We start from the raw sequence: 26,338 nt of genomic DNA on the forward strand, positions 1-26,338 counted from the left end.
TTACTTAATAAAAAAATGTAATTTAAAAGAATTATAAATAACGTAGAATTGACAAAGATGCAATGATTAAAAGTTTGGATGAAGAAATCGACGCAATAATCTAGAAGGCGTTGTCAATGACAGCCCGCGACGCCACTGTGACGTTGACTATGCAGGGTGGCACGAAGGTGGCGTACTCGATGGTGCCACGGAGGGTGTAGAAGGTGCTGAGGACGGTGGTGACGACCCCGGCAAACACGAGGCAAGCGGTGAAGAGTTTCTCCCAGAATCGCATGGGACCGATGGCGTCGTAGTTGTCCACAGAGACCAGACTCAACACACGGTCCCTGAAGTACGACGCGTTCTGCAGCAGGTGGGCGCGCGGACTGTCGAAGATCTCGTCCCTGTTGTGTGGCGAGGTCGTGGTGGAGTTGACGAAGGTACCGTAGTTGTCCGCAGAGAGTGCCCGTGACCGCAAATCCTCTAAGCCGTCAACTGAGGTATGGATGTCTAGGATGGTCGCCAGGTTGCTGCGGAGGCCGCGGAAGGTAGTACTACCCACCGCCACCATCACGGGCTGAGGCTGCATGGCCCGCAGTCTGGCGTAGAAGAGGGGTGGCAAGATGAACATGAGAGGGCCGGTCAGAGCTCCTCCTATCAGACCCATCACCAGGTCGAAGCGTGGTACAGTCTCTCCCAACAGGACAGCGAGGAGGACCAGAGAAGAGCGCACCACACACCGCTTCCAGGTGAACTCTGGACAAATATATAAGAATTAGTTAATGCTTTGATATTGTTTTAAACCCACTATATGGAAATCTATACATGAAAGGTATGAAATCATGAGCTTCTAGAGGTTAGATTTCTCAAAAATAAACCAACGTTGACGCTTTAACAAATTCTTGTGCAAACAGCTTGAGCAATGCGAGAAATTGCAAACGTTAAATGTCTTCGTATACAAGGATTGTGTATAATACTTAGAGATAAAAAAATTAAATCGCGAAAACAACAAGTTCTTAATATTTAACGAATTTTGTTTAAAATGACGTCACATCGAAATATTAACCATAAAGTGCCTGCTCAACACTTAATAAAATGTAATAAAAGTAAATGGAAGGTTACATTATCTAGTACTTTATTTTAAACGTCTCTAAATAAGAAATATTTTTTACATTTTTCCAATGTGTGCATATGCGCTTTTTTTAATAAAAGCTAAAAACAGTTTGAAAATTGTAAAATGTGCAGTATTTTGCTACTATTATAATCAATTCATTTTCAAACAAGCTCTCTGTTAAATTTTAGAAAAAAGCTCAAAATAAATTCAGATACATTAAGTACATTATTTTGTTCTGCCCATTTCTCTGAGGCGTTATATGTATTTTGAGTAATGTTTGTCGATTGCTATATTATAAAAACAGGTTTTGTAAAATTTTATCTCAATTTATTAAAATAAAAATATGTTTTAAACTTCTCTTATACATAATGGAAATGCATGAATTTGTTAACGACCTTTATTTGAGACCAAAACCATAAATATTAACTCAATAGTTTTTATAGACTTATATTTTATGAAATTAAAATTTAATTGAAAAAGGGCTTTCTGTAATAATGCAAAACTAAAAAAAGTGTACACTCATTTTTATTCTTGTTAGATATCTATTATATTAGTACATTACAATAAAAAAATCGTTGAAAAGTAAAAAATAAATAAATAATGTTTTATATGTAGCGAATCTCTCTAAATTTCCTTTCGCACATACCACATCTTGGCCTACACACGCTGGAGCCGAGTGTGGTTTATTGACAGATAAATCACGCCTACTCTCTCCGCCTGCGACCCTCGGGTCGAGAAAGTGCCGCTACCGTCTCCTCCAGATGACCACTGATGTGCGGCGACCACTGCCTCTGCTCCGGTACGACCATTACCTCTATTTCATCCTCCACTTTTACCTCTACGGTTTCTCTTACCCATTGACAATAAACACTGATGGAGTCGTAAACAGGGAAACTACCAATTACTGTTGATTCCCAGTGTCCTCGAACTGATGTGGAGGAGAGAACGCACTTTTATTATTATTGCCATGTGCCCCCTAGGTTAGAGAACATTCTCAAAACATATGTTCTGTTGTTGTAACATATAGAGTAGTCATGCTCATCCAAAGCAGATACGAGCCCAATTTAAAGAAGTACAATTTTATGCTCAAATAAAAATTATTCTACAGAACAAATTACCAGTTATATATATATATATATATATATATATATATATATATATATATATACATGATACTTTTAACATAAATAGAGAAATTCCTTCCCTAGTCGTTTTTAAAGAGAGGCCGATCTCCTTTTCAGCCTTATTCTGATCGTCCTCAGGGCCACTGGCTTGTGTTGGTACAGTACAAGGTCGACGGTCCGCATAACAAGTTCAACGGTCACAGACAGGATTGGAACCCACTGTAACTCGGATCCAAAGTCCGACCACACATTGTAAAGTTAGCAGCTACGTTCTTAAGAACTGTTTTAAGAGATACTGTGACAATTGGATAAACGAAATTCAAATGGTAGAACTGCTCTTCGTGGTAGAGCAAAGCTTGTATACGTAAGTCTGTTTATCTATTCTCCTTTTTTATATTGTTTTGTTAATTATAAAAAATGCATTTGCCTGAGCGTATCAGTGTTGCTATTATTCACAGAATAGTCTTGAAAAGTAATCTACTAAAATGCTCGCGTTTCGTGTGTAAAACGAACGTTAAATGATACGAAATAACAAATTGTCGTTTGCATTCAAATACTGTTGTTTTTTTTTAAATAAATTTAATGTCATTAAATTAATCATTTAATATGTAACATTGAATGTTTAATTGTTATATGGTAGTACCAGATAAATTCTTTAAGCCTATGTCAAATGTTCGGCTTACACATTTAGTGACCAAAACGAGATAGCTATTAAATCAATAACTGAATGATTATGATCTTATCTAGGACTTAAACTTTGGTACAATCTTAGAAAGCTACAACGCCATCAATCAACCAATTCTAATGTTATTATTTCAGAGTGAAAAATGATTCGGTGTACATCTAAAGTGTTATCGTCAATGTGGCTGTTCATGGATGATTAACTTATTCTAATAATGTTTTAGTTAAAATTTAACACATTTAACACGTATGAAAGTTTTACATACTTAATGTTTTACGTAATAATATAGACACTGTATTTCCCAATTCACTGCAGAATCAGCAATGTTAAATTATTTTAAAACTTATGTTTGCGAGATAAACGCTAACCATAAGAAAATATATTTTTTTAAGAATAACACTGTTGTATTTGAGAATTGTTCTTTGAAATGCTAAAACTGAAATTTTCTTACTTTTTTCCAAGAAATTAGAGATAACCATCGTGTCATCAGTAATGACATAGAGTCGTCATGAAAGACTTGTGCAGTATGACACGGCTCTCTGTTTCTCTAGCGAATTTGAATCAATCATGGATTTGCAGACCTTAGCTGAGACCATCAATTGAGTCCAGCACGATTTCTTTAGCCTCAACCTCAAGACAAATTTAATTAAGTCCAGTTGTATAAACTATGCTTTGCGACCAGCAGACAGGCATTATAGCCGACACTATGGAAGAAGTATCTTGTTCGAATTTTCTTGAAAGGTTTACCTGAAATTATTAAATCGACCATGTTTGCTCTAATCTGGTTCTGAGGTATTTTTTTAAAGTTCTTAGGTAATTTCTACCCTAGTCAAATTCTGATGACTGCGTATTTTAGCTCGATTTACCATACCCCACTCACCTACGGAGGCTCTCTCTCCCACGGAGTTATTCATTTCGTTAATGGGTTGCAATATTTGATAAAAGATACTCCTACGTCCAATGAGTTTGAAACTCGTTTGATACACTGTTTAGTGTCACAAACATTAACGAGTTTCTGGCATTGTATAAACTAAGTTTCTGGTTCATGAGGACCGACTCTGTAGCCAGTAGAGAGAATATTGGCTACAATATTATTATAATAATATTATATACAATAACATCGTTGAAAAGAAAAGGTAAAAATATAGTGCTTTTAGGTGGCAAATCCCTTTAAATTTCCATTCGTATCTAAGAGAAGATCGTATCATTGATTTATTGTGGAATTCATATCATTTTTATTTATACTATATCTGGACTCAATAGTCCTCAATGTATACATTAAAATGTACTTCCGTGTTCGTTTTGAGTTTCTTCTTTGCCGAATTTTTTACCTCTTCAGACGAACATGATTCCAGATTCCAGGAGTCAAGTCTGAGACAGTGTCAGATTTCAGACGCTGCACTGACAGGAAGGTGAACTGGATCTTAACTCAACATTCACATTGATTTAATCCAATAGCTATGTTATATGTATCTATTAATTATTAAAACCAATATTATATATGTGTATTGATGAACGCGTCAAGTTTAATAAACACTTTAGATTATATGAGAACACAACTTAACACCAAAGATAACGTTTACTAATTCTTGAGTAAAATGTAGGTTTTGGGAACTGGTGATGGTTCCTAGAAGTTTCCCGGACATGCAGTCACAGTCACGCGGCGCCGCGGAGGTTAAACACCACTGGGTCGTGTAACGTGACACTGGACCAGAAAGTTAATCACCTGGAGAAAATAAGGAGTAGATGGCTCTTGTAAAAAAAGGCTCAAAGTACCTTCATAGAACCTAAACTTGTTCTCATAGTTTAGTAGAAAATGAGTACCACTTTGGTTTGTCTTCTTGGAAATTGATAATGAACTTAAATACGTTTCTATCCACCAGGAAAAATTTTACTTTCCGGTGAGTACTTTTGTATACAGTGTGAAATGCAATAGCATGCTACTCCTGAAATATTTAAGGTAAAAATGCAGCAAATCTATATCCAAACTAAAGGTCCTCACAAAGCACGAGACATTTTTATTTTTATTTCAATATTATTTTACACAAACGTAAACTTTATACCTTTGGGAACCCCCAGCTTGTGCTCGACATCCTGGAAGAGGGCGGTGCCGCTGACCACCATGGAGAGACAGATCTGCACGGTTACCAATAGCTCGTCAGCTAGGAGGGCTCCACTGGGAGGTAGACCTTGAAGGAGATTGTAGCGCACTCGGTCCCCAAATCGAAAGAAGGCGATCAGGCACGTAACCAAGAACAAGCTCCCGGTCACTTAAACAAAAATCTGTAAACATCTTAACTTGACTACTGATAACAGTCTTGAAGACTGCTGCGCAATATGAATATTAGCTCTAAGTGAAATAATGATACATATAATCAACTGGATGAAATACAATTGATGGTTTTATTTTTCAGGGCATATTATTTTGGAGGTCGATGTAACACGTGAATACGTCAGAATAAGGTAGAGTGTTGCTCACTAAACGTAACTCCACGAATCACACATCATTGTGTAGCAGTTTTTCTTTTACTATAGGATGTACTATAGGATGATGCCTACTCACTCTTCAGAAAACCCCAACTGAAATTCCTCCATTCAGCTGTAATGCCAATGCTTACGTTATCTCTCTTCTGCGTTATGTGTTTTTCACCCTATCTATATGAGCCGAAACAATATTTCCAAGACAATGGAGAATAGGTATATTGGCTGATTTCCATCCCAATTTTCCTTCTCTTCTTCAAATCATCTGTGAAAACGTATAAGAATCTTTTCCAACGTTATGTTTCAAGTTCATGTAAACATTTCAAATTTCCGAACTGTAAGTTTAGAACAGGTAACCTTAACACTGCCTTGGCGTTAAGGAACTGGGATAAATAAAAGTTGACTTCCTTTTGTTTCCATTACATATAATTTCAAATATTTTATTAACATTAAATTGTATTAAAATCAAATCAAATCTTGGATCTTTACCCCCATATTCCATGCATACAGACATAATCTTGAAAAACCCAACCATACGGAAGAAACTGAAAAAAAGCTTTCACTGCAAATACTTAGTCTTGTGCAGCGTGTATCCCATGCCGATGTTTTTCAAGCTTCTATTGGTGCCACCATTCCGAATACAATGTGAAATACGTATTATCCGAGAATGTTAGTTTAAAGTCAAGTTGCAACCCGAGACATTGTACTAAGTTAGCCTCAGTCTTTCCCAATCTTCTAGAGCATAGATGAAAGCGCCTAGACTCCATCTGGTGAAAAGGAAAATCTTGGTCTCTTCGGTTGATTAAGCCATTCGTGCTCACTCATCCATTTCCTACACTCTTACCATGAATTGGTCAGGTCACGCATCCAGAGTGTCTCCTTTAAGAGTGGCCAAATCTGCTAAAACTTCCTTCGGTTTAAATACATTACTAATATTTATGCTATTTAAATGATCTCGAAATTCTGATGGAATTAATCATATTCCAATGAATATAATTTATTCTGTAAAGTTGAGTCTCTTAAGACTTTTAGACTGACTACAAGTGTTAGACTAGTGATTGCAAGTAATGTTGTCAGATTGATTTTGTCTTTAAATATAATACTACTGTCTCTGTAATGCCGTAGAGTGTAGGCTGACTATACATGATCCAGTTATACCGATTTAAAGTGGTGTTGCCAGATTTTCTTCCTCTTTGGACACTGACTCCGTGATACTGTAGAGTGTAGGCTGACTACATATGATCAAATTAGACTGATTTCAATTGATTTCCTTCTTCTTTAAATAAAAGGCAGATAAAATGATTTTTACGATTTGTTAATCTTACTTTGTCTACAGTCTCAAATGTTAAGAGATTTCCATTCATCTCTTAACAAATACATGGCAGCAGATCTAGAAATGTAGAAATCTGTATATATTTGTATATTTATGTGTTTAGTAACAGTTCACGCTAAAAGATGTCAGCTATAATTGTCATAGCCTTCCTGTCAAGAGTAAAACATGAAAAAGTAATCCGGACACATTGATGTTTGATGTTTGATCATTGATGATGTTTTGAGAAATGTAAAAAAGTTAAAACATTGAGTATCTGGCTAACTTCCCAAACTTTTGAAAACGGCATTTCAAACCATGTAAAATTAAATAATAGTTTACGAAAAGGGTTTCTATAGCTTCAGGACAGATAAGAAACGTCCCACAGATGGGGAACTTATCAGTAAACATGTTAAGTTAAACTCATGACAAAAGAAGTTAAATATGAAGTATATAATTAAGTGATAACCCATGATCTAAAATATTTTAAGGCTTGATACAGCTTTGATCCTAAAAATATCTTGGTATTGAATTAAACTGAGTTTTTTTTATTTCCATAGACTATGCAATAAATTATATATCCCAGTGATGGTTGTTCTTAGCATATATATATTAGTCCCTGATAAGAACAACTATCAGTGGGGTCATATTTAATAAGGTATATAACTGTAATAAGCATTACTATTTTATTTTATTAATTTTACTAATATAGATAAAATGTAGGACAAGATTCTTAACCCAAAGCAACTATAAACAAATAATACATTATTGTTGTGGCATATCCTGCTGTAAAACAAAATAACGCACGTCTTAGAAAGTGGCTCAACTTAGTATTGAATCATTAATAGAAATGAAAAAAAAGTTATATCCCCTACGTAATAATGGTCTACATAAAAAATCAGAACTAATTATAATTATAATCAGTCATATTCAACTCAGCCCAAAAACACAAATGGTGACACTGTCCCCACTCCACCAATTTTAGGATTACAGTGTAACAGGAAAGAGCATCGGCTCTAAAATAATCTCAATTTCAAAACATGCGTCTGCGTGCGAATAACAAAATAAATGTCTATAAATTTTAATTGTTTAGAGTACATTTGTCTTTCTAGAAACAAATCAATATGTGTGTGTGTGTGTGTGTGTGTGTGTGTGTGTGTGTGTGTGTGTGTGTGTGTGTGTGTGTGTGTGTGTGTGTGTGTGTGTGTGTGTGTGTGTGTGTGTGTGTGTGTGTGTGTGTGTGTGTGTGTGTGTGTGTGGTGTGTGTGTGTGTGTGTGTGTGTGTGTGTGTGTGTGTGTGTGTGTGTGTGTGTGTGTGTGTGTGTGTGTGTGTGTGTGTGTGTGTGTGTGTGTGTGTGTGTGTGTGTGTGTGTGTGTGTGTGTGTGTGTGTGTGTGTGTGTGTGTGTGTGTGTGTGTGTGTGTGTGTGTGGTGTGTGTGTGTGTGTGGTGTGTGTGTGTGTGTGTGTGATACTTGTGTGACATAGTGTACGTCTTTTTATATGGGGTTTGTGTACTTCTTTTTCCAATATGTAATAAGAGTTTTTAAAACTATCCTTTAATAAATTTATTACTATGCAATTTTAGAAAAATAACTCCTCAATTTCATTTCAATCGATTCTGATCCCTAGTTTTCGTGAAAATAGGATCTACAGTGTTGAAGCCTCCATTGCGTTCGATCGTGTCAAATTCCAGAATATTAAGACTCTCATTTTTACTTTCTGAAGGGGTAGCTTTTAATTCAACAGAGGTTATCCTTAGAATCCATATTTCTACTTCTACATGCAGGTAGAGAAACGGTTTTTATAAGCCAGTCTTTTCAGCTTCGACTGAGTGTCACGTTAGGCAGTTTCAGTAGTATGTTCTCTCCTTCTTCTCATTTTCACGCCACTAATGCCTCAACTAAAATCCGATATCATAAACAAGCAACAGCAGCTCTTTCGAGGCCTTTACAGTTATATACCTCAGATTCTAAATTATTTTTCTGGTAGTTTAAGTTTCCATAAGTCATCAATTTTTAAGCCAATTTCAATTTTTAAGTCTTTCTTGACTGATGAGTCAAGAAAGGCTTAAAAATTGGTCCGGATAGGTCGATACGTATCGTAGTATGTTTTAAACAAATCAGAGCAACATAATTTTTCTTCATACAGTAAGAAATTCGTCCCAACTACTAGCTTCAATTAAAGATTAGATATTTCTCTGCAGATTCCTTGTATGACATTCGACATTGAGAACAACTCAATAGACATGTGTATCCCGGTGCAAGTACGCTTGCTTTCAATGGTTTCAGTTCTCCCTGTCACACTCCATACATAATGGACCATTCAACAGTGTAATCATAACATATTAACTGTTTGATCTTCAACATGTTTTACAATTGAATATATTATTAGACATTAATAAAACATACGCAAATTGTTTTCTCAACTATGAACTAAAGAACAAATTTAACTAATTCTAATAACGTCATGTTTCCTTATGTACATGAGTTCTTGTCATGTAAATAGCAAAAAATATGTTAAGCAAAGCATGTTTAAATTTTAATGATGTATATGTATAACCAGAGTAAATATTTGCTAAACACGTTAAAATATGCCTAGTACTACCTTAAATACTCTCACTATTATTATTTTATCACTGTATGAGTAAGTGGTAGTATTATATACATTCAAGAAATATTTGGTTTTCTGGAAAAGTTACTGCTGTTTTAATTATTGGAAGTAAGGGATTAAACGAATATAACCACAATCGGTATAATTCAACAGTAAAATTTCCTCATAAACGTTCCATCAGAGGCAGGAGTCAATTACACTAAATGTATTAAATTAGGCAATGATTACATTTCAATTCAAATAAAGCTTTAATGTTCTTAATATTTTTATTGAATGTATACTATAACATAAACGAGTGTATACCATCGTACACAAATAAACTGATATTACGTAAAGTTAGTTACTGAACATAAAAAGCCAATCAGATGGCATTAAGCTGATTAATGGATTGAAAGAACTGCCTGAACACACACGTGTTTTAGTAATCTGCTCACAAGATTGATTGTGACAGAGGAGAACTCCGTAGGGTAAACCCCTATTTTAAATGGGGTCGGGTGTATGTCAAATCCATGAAAGTCATAACTAAAACATAACTGTTTTCGATTGATCCAAATATATATATATATATATAAACGAGTATATATATATATATATATATAATGTACACGTGTGTTGCTTTAAAAGTTTATATTATTTCTGATATAGATAATTTGTAATGAAGTTTAAAAACAATAAATAATCCTAATGTATGTTTACGTGTTTTGTATTTTTAAATTAGTTTAATTAATCAAAATATAATATAAAATCTATTACAAATAAAAAAAGAATTATATTCAGTCAAACAATAATAACAACGCAGCATAATGTTGACTACAAAAGAATTGATAGTATTAGTGTTATAAAATGTTTTTGATGTAGACTCACCAGAAAAGGCACCAAGGATGGCATGGCCCAACTTTTTCTTCTCGGCCATATCTACTTGCACCGTTAAGATCACTGGATGGATGTCGAACTGCAACACAAAAAAGGTCAACCTTCGACCCCAGCATGACCTCAGCAGTATTGTTATGCTACATGACCAGACGAGTACATTTTGTGAGAGGTCAGTTTCCGTTCTCACGGATTGGATGTGAGCCGGCACTGCCCGAATCTGTTGCGGCATCCTTTTCAATTTCTGGCTTGTGGGAACCTATATGTAGGTAAAGAGTATTTTTGCTCATTATTGATATCTAAAACGAAATCACACGTAAAATGATGAACTGAAACGCTTTTTTTCCAGATTGTTCTTTAAAGCTCTCTTTTAGAATTAGGCCCAGTTGCATAATAAAAGATTTACATGTTATATATTACACTTCAGGGGATTTTGTTATAACATAGATTGTTTAATTCAGACTTACTCCATAAATCCTATTTCATCTCAGTTATTTAGGAGTGTGTGAACTATGTAAGAGCTCCTAAAATTATCACCATCCCATCCTGGTGTTCACTATGAAGAGCATCGAAAAAGAGGGGCAGAAACAAACTAGGAAAGAGCATGGTAATAAAATATTATGTAAATGTAAACTCTTTTATGTAACTTCGTGAAGTAACTTAGAGGAGGTGATAAGGAATGTGTTTTAAGGAGAGGCTAGAAATTATGAGCGAATGGACTTAATACCAGAAGTGCTTCTTCCAACATGAACGACTTTTGTGATAATGAATGTAAAGGAACATGACGTGATTGAGGTTGGAGGCTGAAACTCTCAATGATAATCACTCTCCCCCTCCTTACTCTCTCACTCTCTCTCTCTCTCTCTTTAGTAATATTTTTACTGAGGGAGCTAGAGTGCGTGGGGAGGGTGGTTTTTTTCAAGATCATGTATGCAGATAACTAGGAGAGAATTGTGTATTTGTCAAACGAATGAGAAACAGATCGTAAATGAATATTTGAAAAAGTGGAAGATTTACAGGGCAGCAGAGGATACAATGCCATGGGAAAGAATGCGAGATAGTAACAGAGATGATGGACTTTAGAAAGGACAGAATTCACATACCAACTGCAGAGATAAATATTCAATAGGCAAATCCGAGACACCATAGAAATTTTACATGTAGGTGAAACAACATGGTACCATGACTATGTGGGTCACGTAGCTTTTCCTTTGAATCGGTTGAATTATAAGAATTTATAACTAATAGCACCAAAGCCACATCTACTTCTCATCTACTATTTCCATTTCTCCACATTTCCCCTGTATATAATGTTGGAAATGTAAAACAAATAACTAGCTAAATATTATCTTCTTCCCGACGATGTTTACTACTCTGATTTGGTTACTGTGTAGATGTGGAGCTGCCAGAGAAACAAATGGTAAACCTATCTATGTCTATCAGTAACAGCGCATCGTTTTATATCCACATGTCTTGGTTACGTTTGACTACGTAACTTTGCACCTACAGTAAAAAGACGTAAATGCTATTTTCTATCAATTTTTGTTTTGGCTCTATCACTTTGATTTCCTGTTTATAGTAGTAGCGCTTTATGACAACTTACTAGTCTGAAGATAATAAATGTTTCAAATATCCTACAAGGAACTATAAGTAGTTAAAGCCATTTTGGACCATTATTTATTAGGTTAAATGAAAAACAGAAGAAATAATCGAATCCAAATTGGAATGGAGAACATCCTAAAATGTGCGTTCTTCCATTCAGGAATCAACTGATAAAATATCTGCAATATTTAAAACGCACCATTAAAACGTTTTTCAAGCCGGATTAAACCTTGAAACATTATATATAGACGTTCCTGACAATAGTAAAGCGTACTTTACTATGTCCTCATGAACTCTATGAAATTGCAAGTAGTTATTACTCAGTCTACTCAGGTAAACAAAACTTTTATTGTTTATGCGAGTTAGTGAACACTTTAAACACAAAACATCAGGATACAGTATATTCGGCCACATCACAGTTAATAAAAAGTTAAAGAGAAACATGCAAACAACTCGGCAATAAATACAATACATAATTCCATATTAATATCCAAGGGTAAATTAAACCCCTCCAAGGAAGAAAATAACTGCAACAAAGAAATAGTATCAAATTATCTAAAAGCTGGTAATCTGTGATGATACTGGTCTTAGTCGCCTCGCCACCTTCTCCCAACTTGTACAAACGATGTACGTAATGATAATTCTATTCACATATCTATATGTAAATAATGTTATTGTGTTAATAATGTTTCCGGTGATAAATGCTAAAGGCATTAACACTCCTAGAATTAAAGCAGATATGCTTTCATTATCTGGATTATTGATAGAAGCTGCAAAAGTGTCAATTTGTCCTTCCATAAAAGAGGAATTCCGTAGGGTAAAGAGGGTATTCCGTAGTTCTCGCCCCACAATGGTTATTTCATGTGTGGTGACAGAAAGTAGCACCAATCTTCTCGTACCCATTTTAAGCATTAATCTAAAACTGTGCATGACATTATATTAGTTAAGTTTAATTAGTTATGTTACCTGAAAAGCAAGAATGCCATAGGCTATACAAAAGGCCTCCCAAGAGGGTCCGGGGATGTGCGGAGAGACAATTGGTTCAGCAGTCAGCAAACTTGTCCACGTCAGCACAGATACACTCAGCACTGTACCCACACTAGTTAGCGCCACCCACCTGTAACAGTACACTCAGTTAAAAGATATATACCAGAGGTTTGCAGTTCATTAGATCAAATTAACCAATCTTTAACAGAGGAAAGAAGAGAACTGATAAAACATTTTTTATTCTCTTAGGAGAAGAATCTGAAATTGTACTTAGTGCTAAAAGAACATTTGCACTGCTTCCTAAGTGACAGGATATTCTGGATGGGTAAGGTTGGTGGTAGGGGCCACCTCTTGTCAGAATCCACGAGAAGCGAATTTGGGCAATCACCTTAGTCATGATTGTCTCCTTGGTAGAAGGGAAAACTAGCCTCTCCAGTCAAAGCAGGCAGGGGTGCCATGCCCTTATCGTTATAGGCTAGTAACAGCCCTTAACACTTAGGAAGCCCCACCAACCCCAACAATCATCTCCCGCAGTAGACTATACCTATCGATATAACCTTGTACCCAAATATCTCGACAGCAGCTAACCGCTGTGATGTGCCACTCTTGGACATGCATATGATTTAAGTGACACATCGGTTACTGCTGAACCCAGTGTAGGTTCAACTGGAAGGAAAGTATAAATCATCCAGAAGTGTATAAATCTCCAAGGGATCGTGTTAAAACGTAAATAATAATGAAAATATCTGTACTCTTCTTTACTATAATATAGTATTACTTACTGTCGTAGCTTGATTTTTTACGTAATTCTAAAATCATGTATTTTGAAGTTGGTTCAGGAATAATGTGACTACTGAATTACCACATCCCGTTTAGGCCGTTTAAAGCCATTTACACGTCTCCAGGATTCGTTCAGTCATCGAGGGGAATACATTTGACATTTGTAACTAGATGTTAGAGTAATTGACATGCAACATGGTTGTTGTGATTCCTGACTTATGCGTGTCACATCGCTCTGATATGATTTGTTAATTGATTTGTATGATTTTAACCTAAATCGTAGTTATGTGTTAGTTTACTAATTCACCTGCGGAAGAGAACAGATTGCAGATCTTGAAACGTAGATTTACTAATTTTCTGTATCAGTAAAATATAACAAATAAGTCAGAAAAAATCTTTTTGCCTTCATAAAATTTATCATAACAGCAAAATACGACAACTGTCTTCATTTATTCCACCACCTAAGTACCATATATAAATATCGTTTAACTAGCAGTTACCCGACACTTTGCATTCAGTTTCCTATTAAATAACAGGTACCGCATAGGCATATCCTTTCTAAATGGCATAATAAATATTCCAGAAAATAAGTGATGACCACTGAAAAATGTCACGTGGAGTGTTATCACAATTATGATATAAATTTGGCGTATACAGCTATTTATAAACTTGCATAGCCACAGACAAAAAATTGTTTTATTTGCAGTTGAGGGTATGATACTAACTTCATGTCTTTGGGGCTACCCAGCCACATGATGGGGCATAGCACCAGGCCCAGAATTAGCATCCAGTAGCAGAAGGAGAAGTCGAAGTTCCACTGGGAAGCCTTCAATCCCAGCATCTGCAGATTCTGAGACGCTAAAACATAATTTTATACAACCTTCTTTAAATGTATAAATTTCTTTAAGCTCTCAAGATAGTTAACATGTATAACCAACGTGAAATATAAATTTAAACTAAAATTATTATTTTTAGTGAATCCTTTGGATGGAAAAACATAGGATCAAAATGGAAATCTCTATTATGGAGATCTTTTACCATAAAGGAATACGAAAAAACGAAACTTTGCTCATTATAAATAGCATCTTCTCAGATAACACTAGTTTAGAATAAATTGGTTTAGACCAAATTTTAAAAACATAAGAGTGTCCTGTATATCCGAAACTGCTGGATCATTTCTAGTTAAGAAATATTCCTGTAGTAGTACCAGGTCCAATAACATTTACTATACGAAGTAACAATCTGAGTCATAATAATTTCCTTAGCGTCTAAATAAATCTTGACTTCAAGAAAAATCGCTTATTACTATCAGAAATGTTATCATCCAAAATACTAAAGCATTTAAATTTAAATAAATACACTTTATAATTTGGCTGCTAATGCACTCAAATTACTCTACCAGGGCATCAAAAATATATTAAACACATTTTAGATTCGTTTAAAAGAAAATGTATAAACTTATAAGTTCATACTGAAACAAATTTACCCTCTGAAAAAAAACACCGTATGGAATTAATATAAAAAAATCTGTCATTGAATAAGAACTGATGAGTTCTGTTCAAAGTCTGTTATTGTCATGATCAAGAACAAAAACGGTAAAGCCAAAGCGCCATCTCACGTTTAACTCTTCACAACACTCACCATAATTTTATTTTGTTTCAGATGACTTACCACGATGCCATAGTATTATAAGGGTTGGATATATAATTGCTGATTTAGGTACATAACTCTTCACGTTTCTCTGCCAAATAGTTAATTTAACTAGGCTTCAGTCCAGGGTACAAGCTGTAATTGCCCGTAACAAAAGAAGTTAAGAAGCTCACTGGCAGTGGAGCAGTGTGGACTTATGCAGTATAGTGTGACAGTGACATACTCTATTTACAACATGCGACGATCGTCTTCCAGATAGGTCTGAATGTGCCTTGTTCTCCATGTTTATAACATATATCCCCTTTTAATATGCTGGTATTCTCTAATCTACATGGAACCGTATGGAGCAGCCAAGGCGTGATTGATGTGTTAAGTCCTGACCTGCAAAGAGCTCTTGCATTTTTGACCCAAAATGAAAACAACCAAAGAACAGTTTGCACGGTAAATGTTAACATTTCTGAATTTTCTCAACCTACAAATTTTTTATCCAATACTGATACTGATGAGTATGAACTGAAAATTATACTTTTTATCTAAGGTAAAAATCCTGAAACATCTAACGATGAGTTTGAAGCTCTTTAAGAAAGAAGTAACTGGCTATTCAACCAGCCGTCCGATAGTGCTAACATTGCGCTACGCAAAGTTGTGTCAACGTTTACATAACATCGATAATTTTCTTTTTAATTTCTCAATGTAATTTATGTATTTACTAACTATAAAAACGGTCCTTTATCCACGTCTTTATGTTATCCGCTTTAAACACCTCTGTCGAAGTAATTGTTTAACTTTGCCAAATTTTTAGGGCTTTTCAGCAGACAAAAACAATGTTTTTTGTTCTTGTGCTTTTTTTGCAACAATGGGTGAGTGTTATATATCTTTTTTATTTGTAAAAGGTTGTCTTTATTTTACATGTTTTGGATTGCTATTTCAGTGTGTTTAGTAAAATGCTATGCTGTGCAAAATATAAAGACGTAAATAACAAAACTTTTTAAATTTCAATGACTAACTTTTCAATATGATACGATAAGCAATTGCAATTATGATTTTCTTATTCTGAAATTTGTGTTTAAAAAACCTATAGGTATATAATATTTTAACTTTGGCAACTTTAATGTGCTTATTACTTACTTTCAAAATATGTTTGGAAAACTCGTAAAAGCTTTTAGTACTACAAGTGAATATATCAACACTTTGACGTCCATGAACAATAAGAAAATCTTGAACAATATTAACAATAATAAAAATGTTAAATTTGATGGTGCCCCGAATATCCTAATGAAAAAATGTCAAAAAATGTGTTAATCACTTAATTTTTCAATCAGTTTTGAGAGATATGTGCAAGCTAAGCACAGAATTTCAACATATAGTGGAACAAAGGCCCTAAACTAAAAACTCTCCAATTTTTAAACGGACAACGCGTGGCCAGTTACTGAAACGGTTTAAAATCTGAATTTGAGTCATCAACGTTGAGTTTCCTATGGCTCCTTTCTTGAGTGTCTATCTGAATGAACATCTTACGTTTTTCAACAAAAATATTCTTACTATGCTTGGGTTGATTTTCAAGTAAATACTGTAATACCATAAAGGTTTTTTAGTAACAGGTTTTTAATCATTTTATTAACTATTTTTAATTAAAATTACTTTAGAAGTTTTACCAACAAATCCCGGGCAAAAACTTTGATGGACATTCTACTTTAATAGCTTAACTATTCTCACAGGAGTACAGATTAAGAATGGCGAAAGAGCAAGTTTTCTTCATCCGGGTAAAACCTTTCTACGTGACCGCTCGATGACGCTGCTGGTGGAGTTCTTATCTACGAGGCCTGCAACCTGCCCTGAAATCACCGCCTTATCCTGTTACCCAAGACTGAGATTATCGCTATCACATTACAGTGGACTGCAATGATTCATTCACCTTTGTAAATATCACTCTGTGGCGGCTTACCGTAGTTGTAAATACATTTACCAGAATTTGGAAATAAAAATTTTAAAACTCCTGATCCGTGGGCGACCTCAATATTTTTAAATTAAAGTAATGTTGTTCTGGAAGGGATTATTTATTTATACTACGTTAACTCACAGTTACCCCCTGACATCTACTGTAAATTATTCCCAGTCCTGTTCGTATCAAGCGTGGATCGGTACTAAGGAATGAATTGATATTGGATGCACGATTTGGATTATTCCTATGATATGTTAATGTATGTTACAATTGGACTTATCAAGCCGGTCAGGCAAGCTTGTTGCCTGGCTATTGAAGCGGTTTAGAGCATGGAGCAAAGAGTTATGGTTGGCTGCATTGATGACAACACAACGCCAATGAAAGAATAAGCTGTCTGTATTGGATCAGTAGAGTGTTAAGGGCTAATGCAACAAGTTGTGATTCGGAGCGTCGATATGGATTCTCCTCCCACCAACAAGAAATATTACGTCTAAAATAAATAGACCTGTTGCAGTAAGAATACACAACACAACACAGACATTTTTGTGCACTGAACAAATGTCTGAACAGTCGGCTTCTCTAAACAAATGGTTGTTATGCTTTCTTCTGCAATCAAAACAAGCAGGTCCAGGACATAGGAGAACAGACAATTTGACAGTCTTTAAAGTCCAAATAAGCAAGTATTATACTCAGAAGTTACCTTTCCCAAAACAACATACTTTAATAGCGCTAGTAACTCTATGTTGTGACGCAATAGCAATATCATTGTCGTAGATAGGTTTAATAGACAATGTTCAGAAGTTTTAAAAGAATACGGTATATATTAAGGCATATCGGCCCAGATAATAAAGTGAGAAATAAACGCTTCGTGCGAGTAATCATCGTATCCCTGTGTACAAAGGCTACACTAGGCTGTTACAGGTTAAAAGATAGGGTAATGGATAGAATCTTTTACAATATACGTATAATCAACACAAAATAATCTCGACTAATTTTTCAACGTTGTGTTACAATACACTCCTACTTACTACTTAGTTCTATTAATACATCTAATAATAAAATAAATCTTTATTCTTTAAATTGAACGTTTGTGTTTATTAGGCCTATATACTGATTTTTATGTGTAGCAGTAACAAATTAAATATTGGGAATGTTTTTAGTGTTAATAAGTCTGTGTTTATATCCTAGAAAAGTGCCATGGATCTTCCACCAACCAGAAACGGTTTTAGTGGCTATCAAAAAACAAAAGCATAAATAAGGTTTATATCCACGTAGTCATCGGACTGAAAATAAGGTGCAATCTTCCATATCGTAGATCAGAGAAATGCTCATTCAGCTACTACGTCATTTTTACCGTCAAGCGCGTCTCCCCACAAGCTGTAAAAGCATTTAAAATCACTCAGCCGTAGTGTTTATTGTGAGTTTAGTAAGTAACAATTACCTGTTGTTTAAATATTTACTGCCACAATGAGGAATATCGTTTATTCAACTGTAGATGAGTAATACTAACTTTTGCAAGAGAACATTAAATTTAATATTATAGTAAACATTTTAAATAATAGTGAGGTGGCTCTGTTACAGAAGACCTACAATTTAATAGTTCTGTAATACATTGTTTAGTTTGTTTGCCTTGATAAAGGCTGCTTGCCCGTGCAGCTGTTACATAATCTGCATAATTAATTAGGAAGGCAATTACAATCTTTTAATGGATTATTTTAGATTTAATAATTAAGTCTCTGGTTATCCCCAATTTTGTATTTGTATACCCTTGTATGTTGGATGTACATTAGCAAGGTTTTACTTTTGTAATAAAGAAATAAATCTTGGATCTGATACCAACACTTTTTTAGGAATTAAAAACCGGAAAGTAAGTGTAATTTTTAGGACAACTTTCCCATCGCGAAAGAGTCATTAATTAATTTCAAATAATTAAATTTAGCTACAAACAGTTACAATATATTATACAGACGAGCATCACTTGTAATTTCCATACTGGTTTGGTATGTAAAAGACTACGGTCTGTACGTTCTTGGTTAAGCCCTCATGTGTGCATCATACATGCTCTCGGAATCACATAATTTCCATACAACCAATATATTAGGATCAGAGTATTTTTTCAGAAATTTCCCAGTAGGAATAATTTTTTGGGTTTTTTTAATATATAAAGCTACTAGGGACCGAAACTTATCCAAACGAAACCCACTCTTGACTTAGGGGTTAAAAGCGAAAGGAACATCCCCCCCACCAAACTGCAGGTCTGTTCGATAACTCTATTGAGAAAGATGGACATCAAACTTAATCCTTGGGTTTCTCTATGTCGAAGTAAGAACTTTATTGATTTTGGTGTCAAAAGGTAAAAGGGTTTATGTAATAGATAACTCTTGCATTACATTGTGCCGGGCTCCCCAATACTCCGTTATATCGGCTAATTCATATAAAAATACTCAGCTTAGGATGAATGTACGTACCGACAAGGAGGTTAGGGATCCCACCTCCAAACACTGTGAGGTCCAACAAGTACGTGACCATTATGCTCGCCCCTTCACCAAATGTCATTTCGGCTATAGCAGCGTACGGATATCTGCGTAAGGAAATACAGAATGTTTTAACATATATCCAGAAATATAACCGACCATCTAAATACTAACAACTCTTTCCAACTTCAACCCGCTCCAAGTCACTTACCTACTCTTGTGTGCTATTTCAGGGTTAAGCTGCTCAGCAATAAGCCAGCACCGGCCGAGCAGAATTGCCGTGTACACTTGCACGCCGAAGATGCACAGAGCCAAGGTTAATACAAACCATCTAAATACTAACAACTCTTTCCAACTTCAACCTGCTCCAAGTCACTTACCTACTCTTGTGTGCTATTTCAGGGTTAAGCTGCTCAGCAATAAGCCAGCACCGGCCGAGCAGAATTGCCGTGTAAACTTGCACGCCGAAGATGCACAGCGCCAAGGGTATTCCTAACCACCCTGAAATATTATATCGGTTTAGCATCTCTATTCGTAGATTAGTCACTTTACTATATCGTCAATGATAATATGAACAAAAGGGATTTTAATACAAATCAAATTTCAAAATAAGTTAGCACCTTTTTATGCATTTTTTCGTTACAGTGCTACCTTATTCCACAATCCTATATTAAATATCATCAAATATTTTAACTTTACAAACTATAAATATATAAATAATAAATAACTTAATAAATAAAACTGGTGTTTAGTCCAGGGTGTTTTTGTCGATTTTATTAGTTTTCCTCATCTAATATTCTACAGTATTTCCAATTTGCTCATCCTCTTAAAATTATTCTTATTTTGATTTATATTAATTAAGTTTATTAATGTATTATGACAACTAAATAATAATAATTATAAAGCGTTAAACTATAACATTATATTTATTGGTATTATAATAAAGTAGTTATGGACGTATTTTGTTAATGAAGGAAAATGCTCTCTTTGCACTTAATAGTTACAGATTAAACATTTAATTGTTTTTTTTTTTTAGGAGAGCAATTTCTTGTTTTCTGTGCCCGTCCTAATGGACCACTGGCTAGTGCGAGGATCTTGTCAAAATAAGGGGGACAGTCAGTACAGTCAAGGTTGACAAAATTTATTAAATTTATAAAAAAGGACAACAGCCATTCTGCAAAATTGGATATGCTGATCATTCGCCACCACTAACTCAAATCTATAATTAGAAATGACGCTATAGAGAGTATCCAACTGTAAGCAATTTGTTTTTTATAAATGTTTCGAAACAAAGCTATGCTGTAAAATCCCCTGGATATCAAAGTTGAATATGAAAGTTAAGTTATTGATCTTAAATGTAATTGTATAATTCATACGGTATTTTAATAAGATCTAAACTTTTTACTCGTAGTATAACTTGAACAATAACAATGTTTATTATTATAGGACATATTAACGTTAGTTGCCCCAAATATTAAACATTTTCTAGGATGCTTTAATTACCGAAATAGTAATGCAAACCAAGAAAACATCTGTAGAAACATGCGGACTACATAAGACAGTTTTTCCATTAGTGCTGGCTGTGATAGCTTATAACGTAATAGAATACATTTTTCGGTCTTTCATCACAAATTTCTGAATGAGTTTATATTATCACTTCTGATATTATCACTTTTATATACATTATTTATTATAAAACTCATGTTTTTAGAAGCATTATGTTCCAAGACCAGAAAACCAGTTAGTTGCAAGTTCGTTACCTTTCTAGCGATAATACGTTCGACTCGGTTAATTTCACAGATAATGTCGCATAACTGATTGTAAGTAATCAATAACAGTGTAGAATCATGTATGAATAGCGTTAAATAAACTTATAGAGAAGATTTACGGGCAGGTTTAGATCGGATGTAGACCGTATTATGATGGTAATAAAACCAGCCCATGGTACTTCATATTAGCTGTTCTAGTTAAGAAAACGTCTACTGAATGCGATAGACTACATTATATGAGCGCCTTCAGATAGTTTTCCACAATGTACTGTGGTCGGTAACAAAATTGCAGATTTTTATATGAAGGAACTGCTGTTCAGTTCTTTCTGATTGTTCTTTAGTGGTATGGTATAAATCGGTTTGTTGAAAACATACAGTGTATATTTCTCATAAAGAAATTGATTGTTTTATACTTAATATTAAAAGTTATTTTTCACTTTAGCCAGTACATGGAGAATCGTAATCAAATAGATCTAAAAGTTACCGTAATAACTAAATTATTTTGATTCGCAGTCTAGTATTGCGAGTTGAGTGTGTATAAATAACGTTGCGATATTAGTTCCTTTTTACAATGATTCGTGTATAAATAACGGATTCAAACTCTTTATTAGTAAACATATTATATTAGTTCATCTATATTCCCCTTATTACATTGTCAATATACAATATTAGTTTAGAGGTAAGTTGAGTGTAAGTCGAAGTTTACTGTTATTATTGATTTTTAGATTTTATTCTCGTCTGTATCTATGGGACACAGGGTTCATTATTCAATCTTGGAAAGAAGTACAACAAATGTGGACTCAAACTTCTAAAACATCTTTTTGTTTGAGGATGAATAATCAAATTCAACATTTGACTGTATATAGTTTACGTTATTTTACATCTTAAGCGTGTAACTATACAAAAGCGAAGATTAATTTGTCGTATAAAAGTATAATTTTAAAAACTTCTACGTTTCTCAAGGATTAAATATTTTGAAACAACCTCAGACTGTTTGTTAGCAGTAAGTAATTAATTGTCTACAATAATATCATTTAAGGCCTAACCTAGTAACACTTCCTCCATCACACCAGTGAATCGCCTAACATTGAGCGACATCTAGTATATACGCACCGCATCCTATGATGGCTCGCGGCAGGGCAACGATGGGGAACACGCCGAAGAGGTCGATAATGCACAGTGTGGAGAAGAGAACAGAGAGACTGGAAGAGGTCGCGGAGATCGCCATAGTATAGAGCTCGTGTCAAAGCGGCAACATCCTTCATATAGCTACCTTCTGTAACATGACAGATCTCCTAACAATGGTACCTTCTGCTGGAGATCAAGTCACAAACATCAACTACCATTTGCAGTGTATCCCAAGACTTACCCAATATCATTGATTAAAATATCTTGTAATCAGTGTTATTAGCTAATGCCTATGCCCCACCGTACAAAATATGTGGCTCTTATTACCTTCCAGCAAGCCCGGTAGACAAACCTGTACTAAAACTATTTACATTTTTGGACAAAGTTAAGCCCTTATATTCCTTTACTTTTGCTTTGAAACATTTTGAAAGTGTTTCATTCATAAATAACTTTAAATTATTCATTTTCAAAAGAGTTCTGTGTTGTGTGAAAACATTCTGTGTTATATAGTTCAAGTTATAATCTGAAGACATAAATTTAAATGGTAATTTTCCCGGACGTCCATAGTTATTAAAAAAACACATTTTAATGGATATCACATTTGTGTTTTGATACAAGTATAAAATGGATTCCAATATGATTATGAACCTCTGTGATAAAAGTAAATGGAAGTGTTTCTTTGCTGTCCTCGTTGAACTTATATATATATATAAAACATTTAACGTTTTACGTATATATGGGGTGTAAATTAAGTTCTAATACGCCTGTTTAGAAGGACTTAGCCAGCGAGGGGATCCAAGGGGTTCGGATCCTCCCCAAAACTTTTAGTTTTTCAATTACTTTTTTAGTAAACTATTATTATTAATTTAATAATTCAGTATTACTGACATGTACTGCTGAAAGATCGGTTTCAACATGGAAATGGATCAAGAAATGTTTAAGGAACAAAATGGGGCTTTAATCTCTATTCACTATGGGGAAAATATCAGTTGTCTGGACCTCCTCCCCCTAAAAAAATCTTTCTTGGCTACGTTCTTGCCTTTTTATGTTATAAACGAATTGAGATCGATGTAAAATATTCACCATGCCTATTAAATTACTTTTTTAGACTTTTTGAAAAGGGGGTGAAATTTTGTATCCTACAAAATTCAAAAAAAGTAATTTAATTAATATGGTGAAGGTTGTACATTGATATCTAAATCCGTTTGGAATATATCCAGGTGTATCAGGACTTAATTTACACCCTTAGATGTAAGGGGTTGTTTGCCTTTAACTTTTGCTAGGATCGTCGTTGAGATCTTTTGTTTATGTCATTGGGATCCCTTTTGAATTTACGTTTGAAATGACATGTCACAAGATAGGTGTTTAAATTTGAAAATTTAAAGTGACCCCCTCTACTCCCCTTTAAAAAAGGGGTGAGCTTGTTTTACCCTCCAAAAAGTCTAAAAAAGTATTTTAAGAAGTCTGGTGAAGATTTTACATCGATATCTCAATCCGTTTGGAATATAACCAGACGTATCAGACTTAATTTACACCCTGTATCTATATTTGTTTAGACCGGTAAGTAGTTGTAGTTAGGCTGTTGAGAGTGAGGAAGCCAAGCAGCTGAGTCTGACCGAGCAAAGCTTATGTTATTAACGTTCTTGTCAACAAAACACGTAAGGAAGGTGACTACAACAACCTGACTTAAGCCTTACGAAAGTGACAGCAAAGCAAAGTTTTTATGGTGGTAATTGGACGCAGCGTGAATACAAAAACTTATAATAATGTAGGCTACTGCACTTTCCCATTTGCACAGTAAAAGAATATTTGTTACTTAGTATAAAATTATAATTAGCTAAAATAAAACTGAAACAAAATTATGCTTGTTTTTAGGAAGTGTGTTTTAGCCATGCGTACGAAAAAATATGTTTTATGATTATCATTGAATTTCTAGCGTGGCATGAAAGTCTTATTGCTGTCACTCGATACACTGAAATAACGATTGGCACTCGGCTTCCAGCCTCTGTTAGGAGCAGCACAGTTTTCTTTCACAGACTTTCTTTCTGTTTATCTGTCTGTGTTTATAAAAAAACAAATCATAACTCAGAAACGGGTAAAGTTACGGGACGCCATTGTAATTTTGCATTTTTGCATGTCTTATCAGGTTGCTACTTTGTGATGAAAATTAAACGTTAATAGCTTCAACTGGCCTTTCAAATTTTAATATGGGAAAAATACTGAAATATTAAATCAGATCTTGAAAACCACAGGTTACTTAAGTAAGAAAGTAACTAATATAAATTTTACAAATGTGAGTGCAAATAATGAAGTATAGTGCCTTTATGTATGTTAGGGAACCTGCTCATGTTAGCATTAAAAAAAAAAAAAAATAAAAAAAAAAAAAAAAAACGGAACAAAGTAATTTCCGTTTTACAAAGTAATTGTTAAAAGATTTGCAAATATATTTTAGTATCGGTTTAAATACTACAAAACATTTTAAATCAGCTTATTTATATTCAAGTAATAATATTTGCTAATTAGGCTAACTACAACATGAAATATCTAATATATGAACATGCAATGCACTTTACTAACTGTGACTGCTATACCTGTGCACAGAAGACCAGTGTAGTATGATAGACCGAATGAAACTGATGCCTCCACGGACATATCTTACATAAGCCGGGGACACTCTATCCCCTAGAAGCCGTACACGCTAGCCTCTACCTCGTACTTCTCACGATCATTCCCCCTGTGATACGGTCGCACAACTGGGTTATATATTCATGCATAATTTAAAATTTCAATGTTTCAGTACACAACTGGGTAATATGTGAACTTGTGAAATGCTTTCTACATTTCAAGCCTCTTCACTGATATAGTCGCACAACTAGTTAGATATTTATTCGTACTTGTAAATGACAATATTCATCTACACTCACATATCAATAGTCGCACACAGAGGCGGATTTGAAGATTTCCCGCCCCTGGGCTATCCACAATTTGTCGACTTCTCCCCCCCACCAACCATGTAGGCTTACCTTGGTACCGCGGTGGATCGACGCGACGTCAGCGGCAGCGAGGCGGCGATAATAAGCGCGTAATAAAACTCAAATAAAATAGGTTTCATTGTCAACATTGAAGTTACGCTTCTTTTAGTTGAAGTTATTGCTTTTACTATAAAATATGAGATGTCACAACATTTATCAACTGGCAAATTACTAATAAATCATGAAAAGAAAGCCGGTGGATTCGGCAACTTCAAACGATACCTTCAAGTCCCAGAGGCACAGAGTACCGGCTGACTACTTGCGGGCGAATACTGTCGCGTCCCGCAACATACCATATTTCATTAATGTTAGGACTACGAAATAAATGGAATATATTAAGCGAATGATTGTTTAAACAATTCCAATTTACTAATTGTTATGTTTATAAATTTATTACAAGTCATGTTTTCACATATTTTTAACTTTTGGAATAATTTATCTTTTACTTTTTTACTAACATTTGACGCCGCCTGAATTCTGCCGCCCTGGGCTATAGCTCATTCAACCCATATGTAAATCCAGCCCTGGTCGCACAACTGAGTTAGATATTCATTCATATTCATATTCATATTCATTCAGTAAAATGCAATGTTTTATCAACACTCACACAACTGGGTCATAACTGAAATTGTGAAATGGAGTTCTCTTCTTAAGTCACTCCACTGATATAGTCGCTCAACAATAGTAATAAATTCAGTGATACTTTAAAATGCAATGTTTCAAACCAAATCAAATATCTTTATTGCTGTAAAACAAAATACATTAATGTCACATTTTTCTCTTAACTAAACATCCTTAAAAAAAC

The 26,338-nt window shown here is 34.6% G+C and overlaps 1 protein-coding gene across 2 annotated transcripts; it reads right to left on the minus strand.

Moving 5' to 3' along the window:
* Positions 1-25,166, minus strand: LOC124357205 (amino acid transporter AVT1E-like). Of its 2 annotated transcripts, XM_046808744.1 has the most exons (9): positions 25,093-25,166; positions 22,487-22,649; positions 19,985-20,105; positions 19,599-19,711; positions 14,264-14,396; positions 12,738-12,888; positions 10,164-10,251; positions 4,963-5,169; positions 1-735 (listed from the first exon to the last, which is right to left on the minus strand). In XM_046808744.1, the coding sequence occupies exons 2-9, from the start codon at positions 22,599-22,601 to the stop codon at positions 101-103; spliced, it is 1,563 nt and encodes a 520-aa protein (XP_046664700.1). In that variant the 5' UTR covers positions 22,602-22,649; positions 25,093-25,166; the 3' UTR covers positions 1-100. The 2 variants fall into 2 exon arrangements, with proteins under 2 accessions (XP_046664700.1, XP_046664701.1); XM_046808745.1 differs by lacking the exons at positions 19,985-20,105; positions 22,487-22,649; positions 25,093-25,166 and adding an exon at positions 19,816-19,952.
* Between the last annotated feature and the right edge of the window lie 1,172 nt (positions 25,167-26,338).

The sequence above is a fragment of the Homalodisca vitripennis genome, chromosome 3 (genome assembly GCF_021130785.1).
Source record: "Homalodisca vitripennis isolate AUS2020 chromosome 3, UT_GWSS_2.1, whole genome shotgun sequence".
NCBI classification, from domain to species: domain Eukaryota; kingdom Metazoa; phylum Arthropoda; class Insecta; order Hemiptera; family Cicadellidae; genus Homalodisca; species Homalodisca vitripennis.

What these genes read in the sequence shown, in the direction of transcription:
- LOC124357205 (XM_046808744.1), bottom strand. Translation starts at nt 22,601, where the DNA reads ATGGCGATCTCCGCGACCTCTTCCAGTCTCTCTGTTCTCTTCTCCACA. An exon ending in GCGAGCCATCATAGGATGCG is followed by an intron (nt 20,106 to 22,486) that starts GTGCGTATATAC and finishes ATAATATTTCAG; the next exon opens with GGTGGTTAGGAATACCCTTG. An exon ending in CAAGCTGGGGGTTCCCAAAG is followed by an intron (nt 736 to 4,962) that starts GTATAAAGTTTA and finishes ATATTTGTCCAG; the next exon opens with AGTTCACCTGGAAGCGGTGT.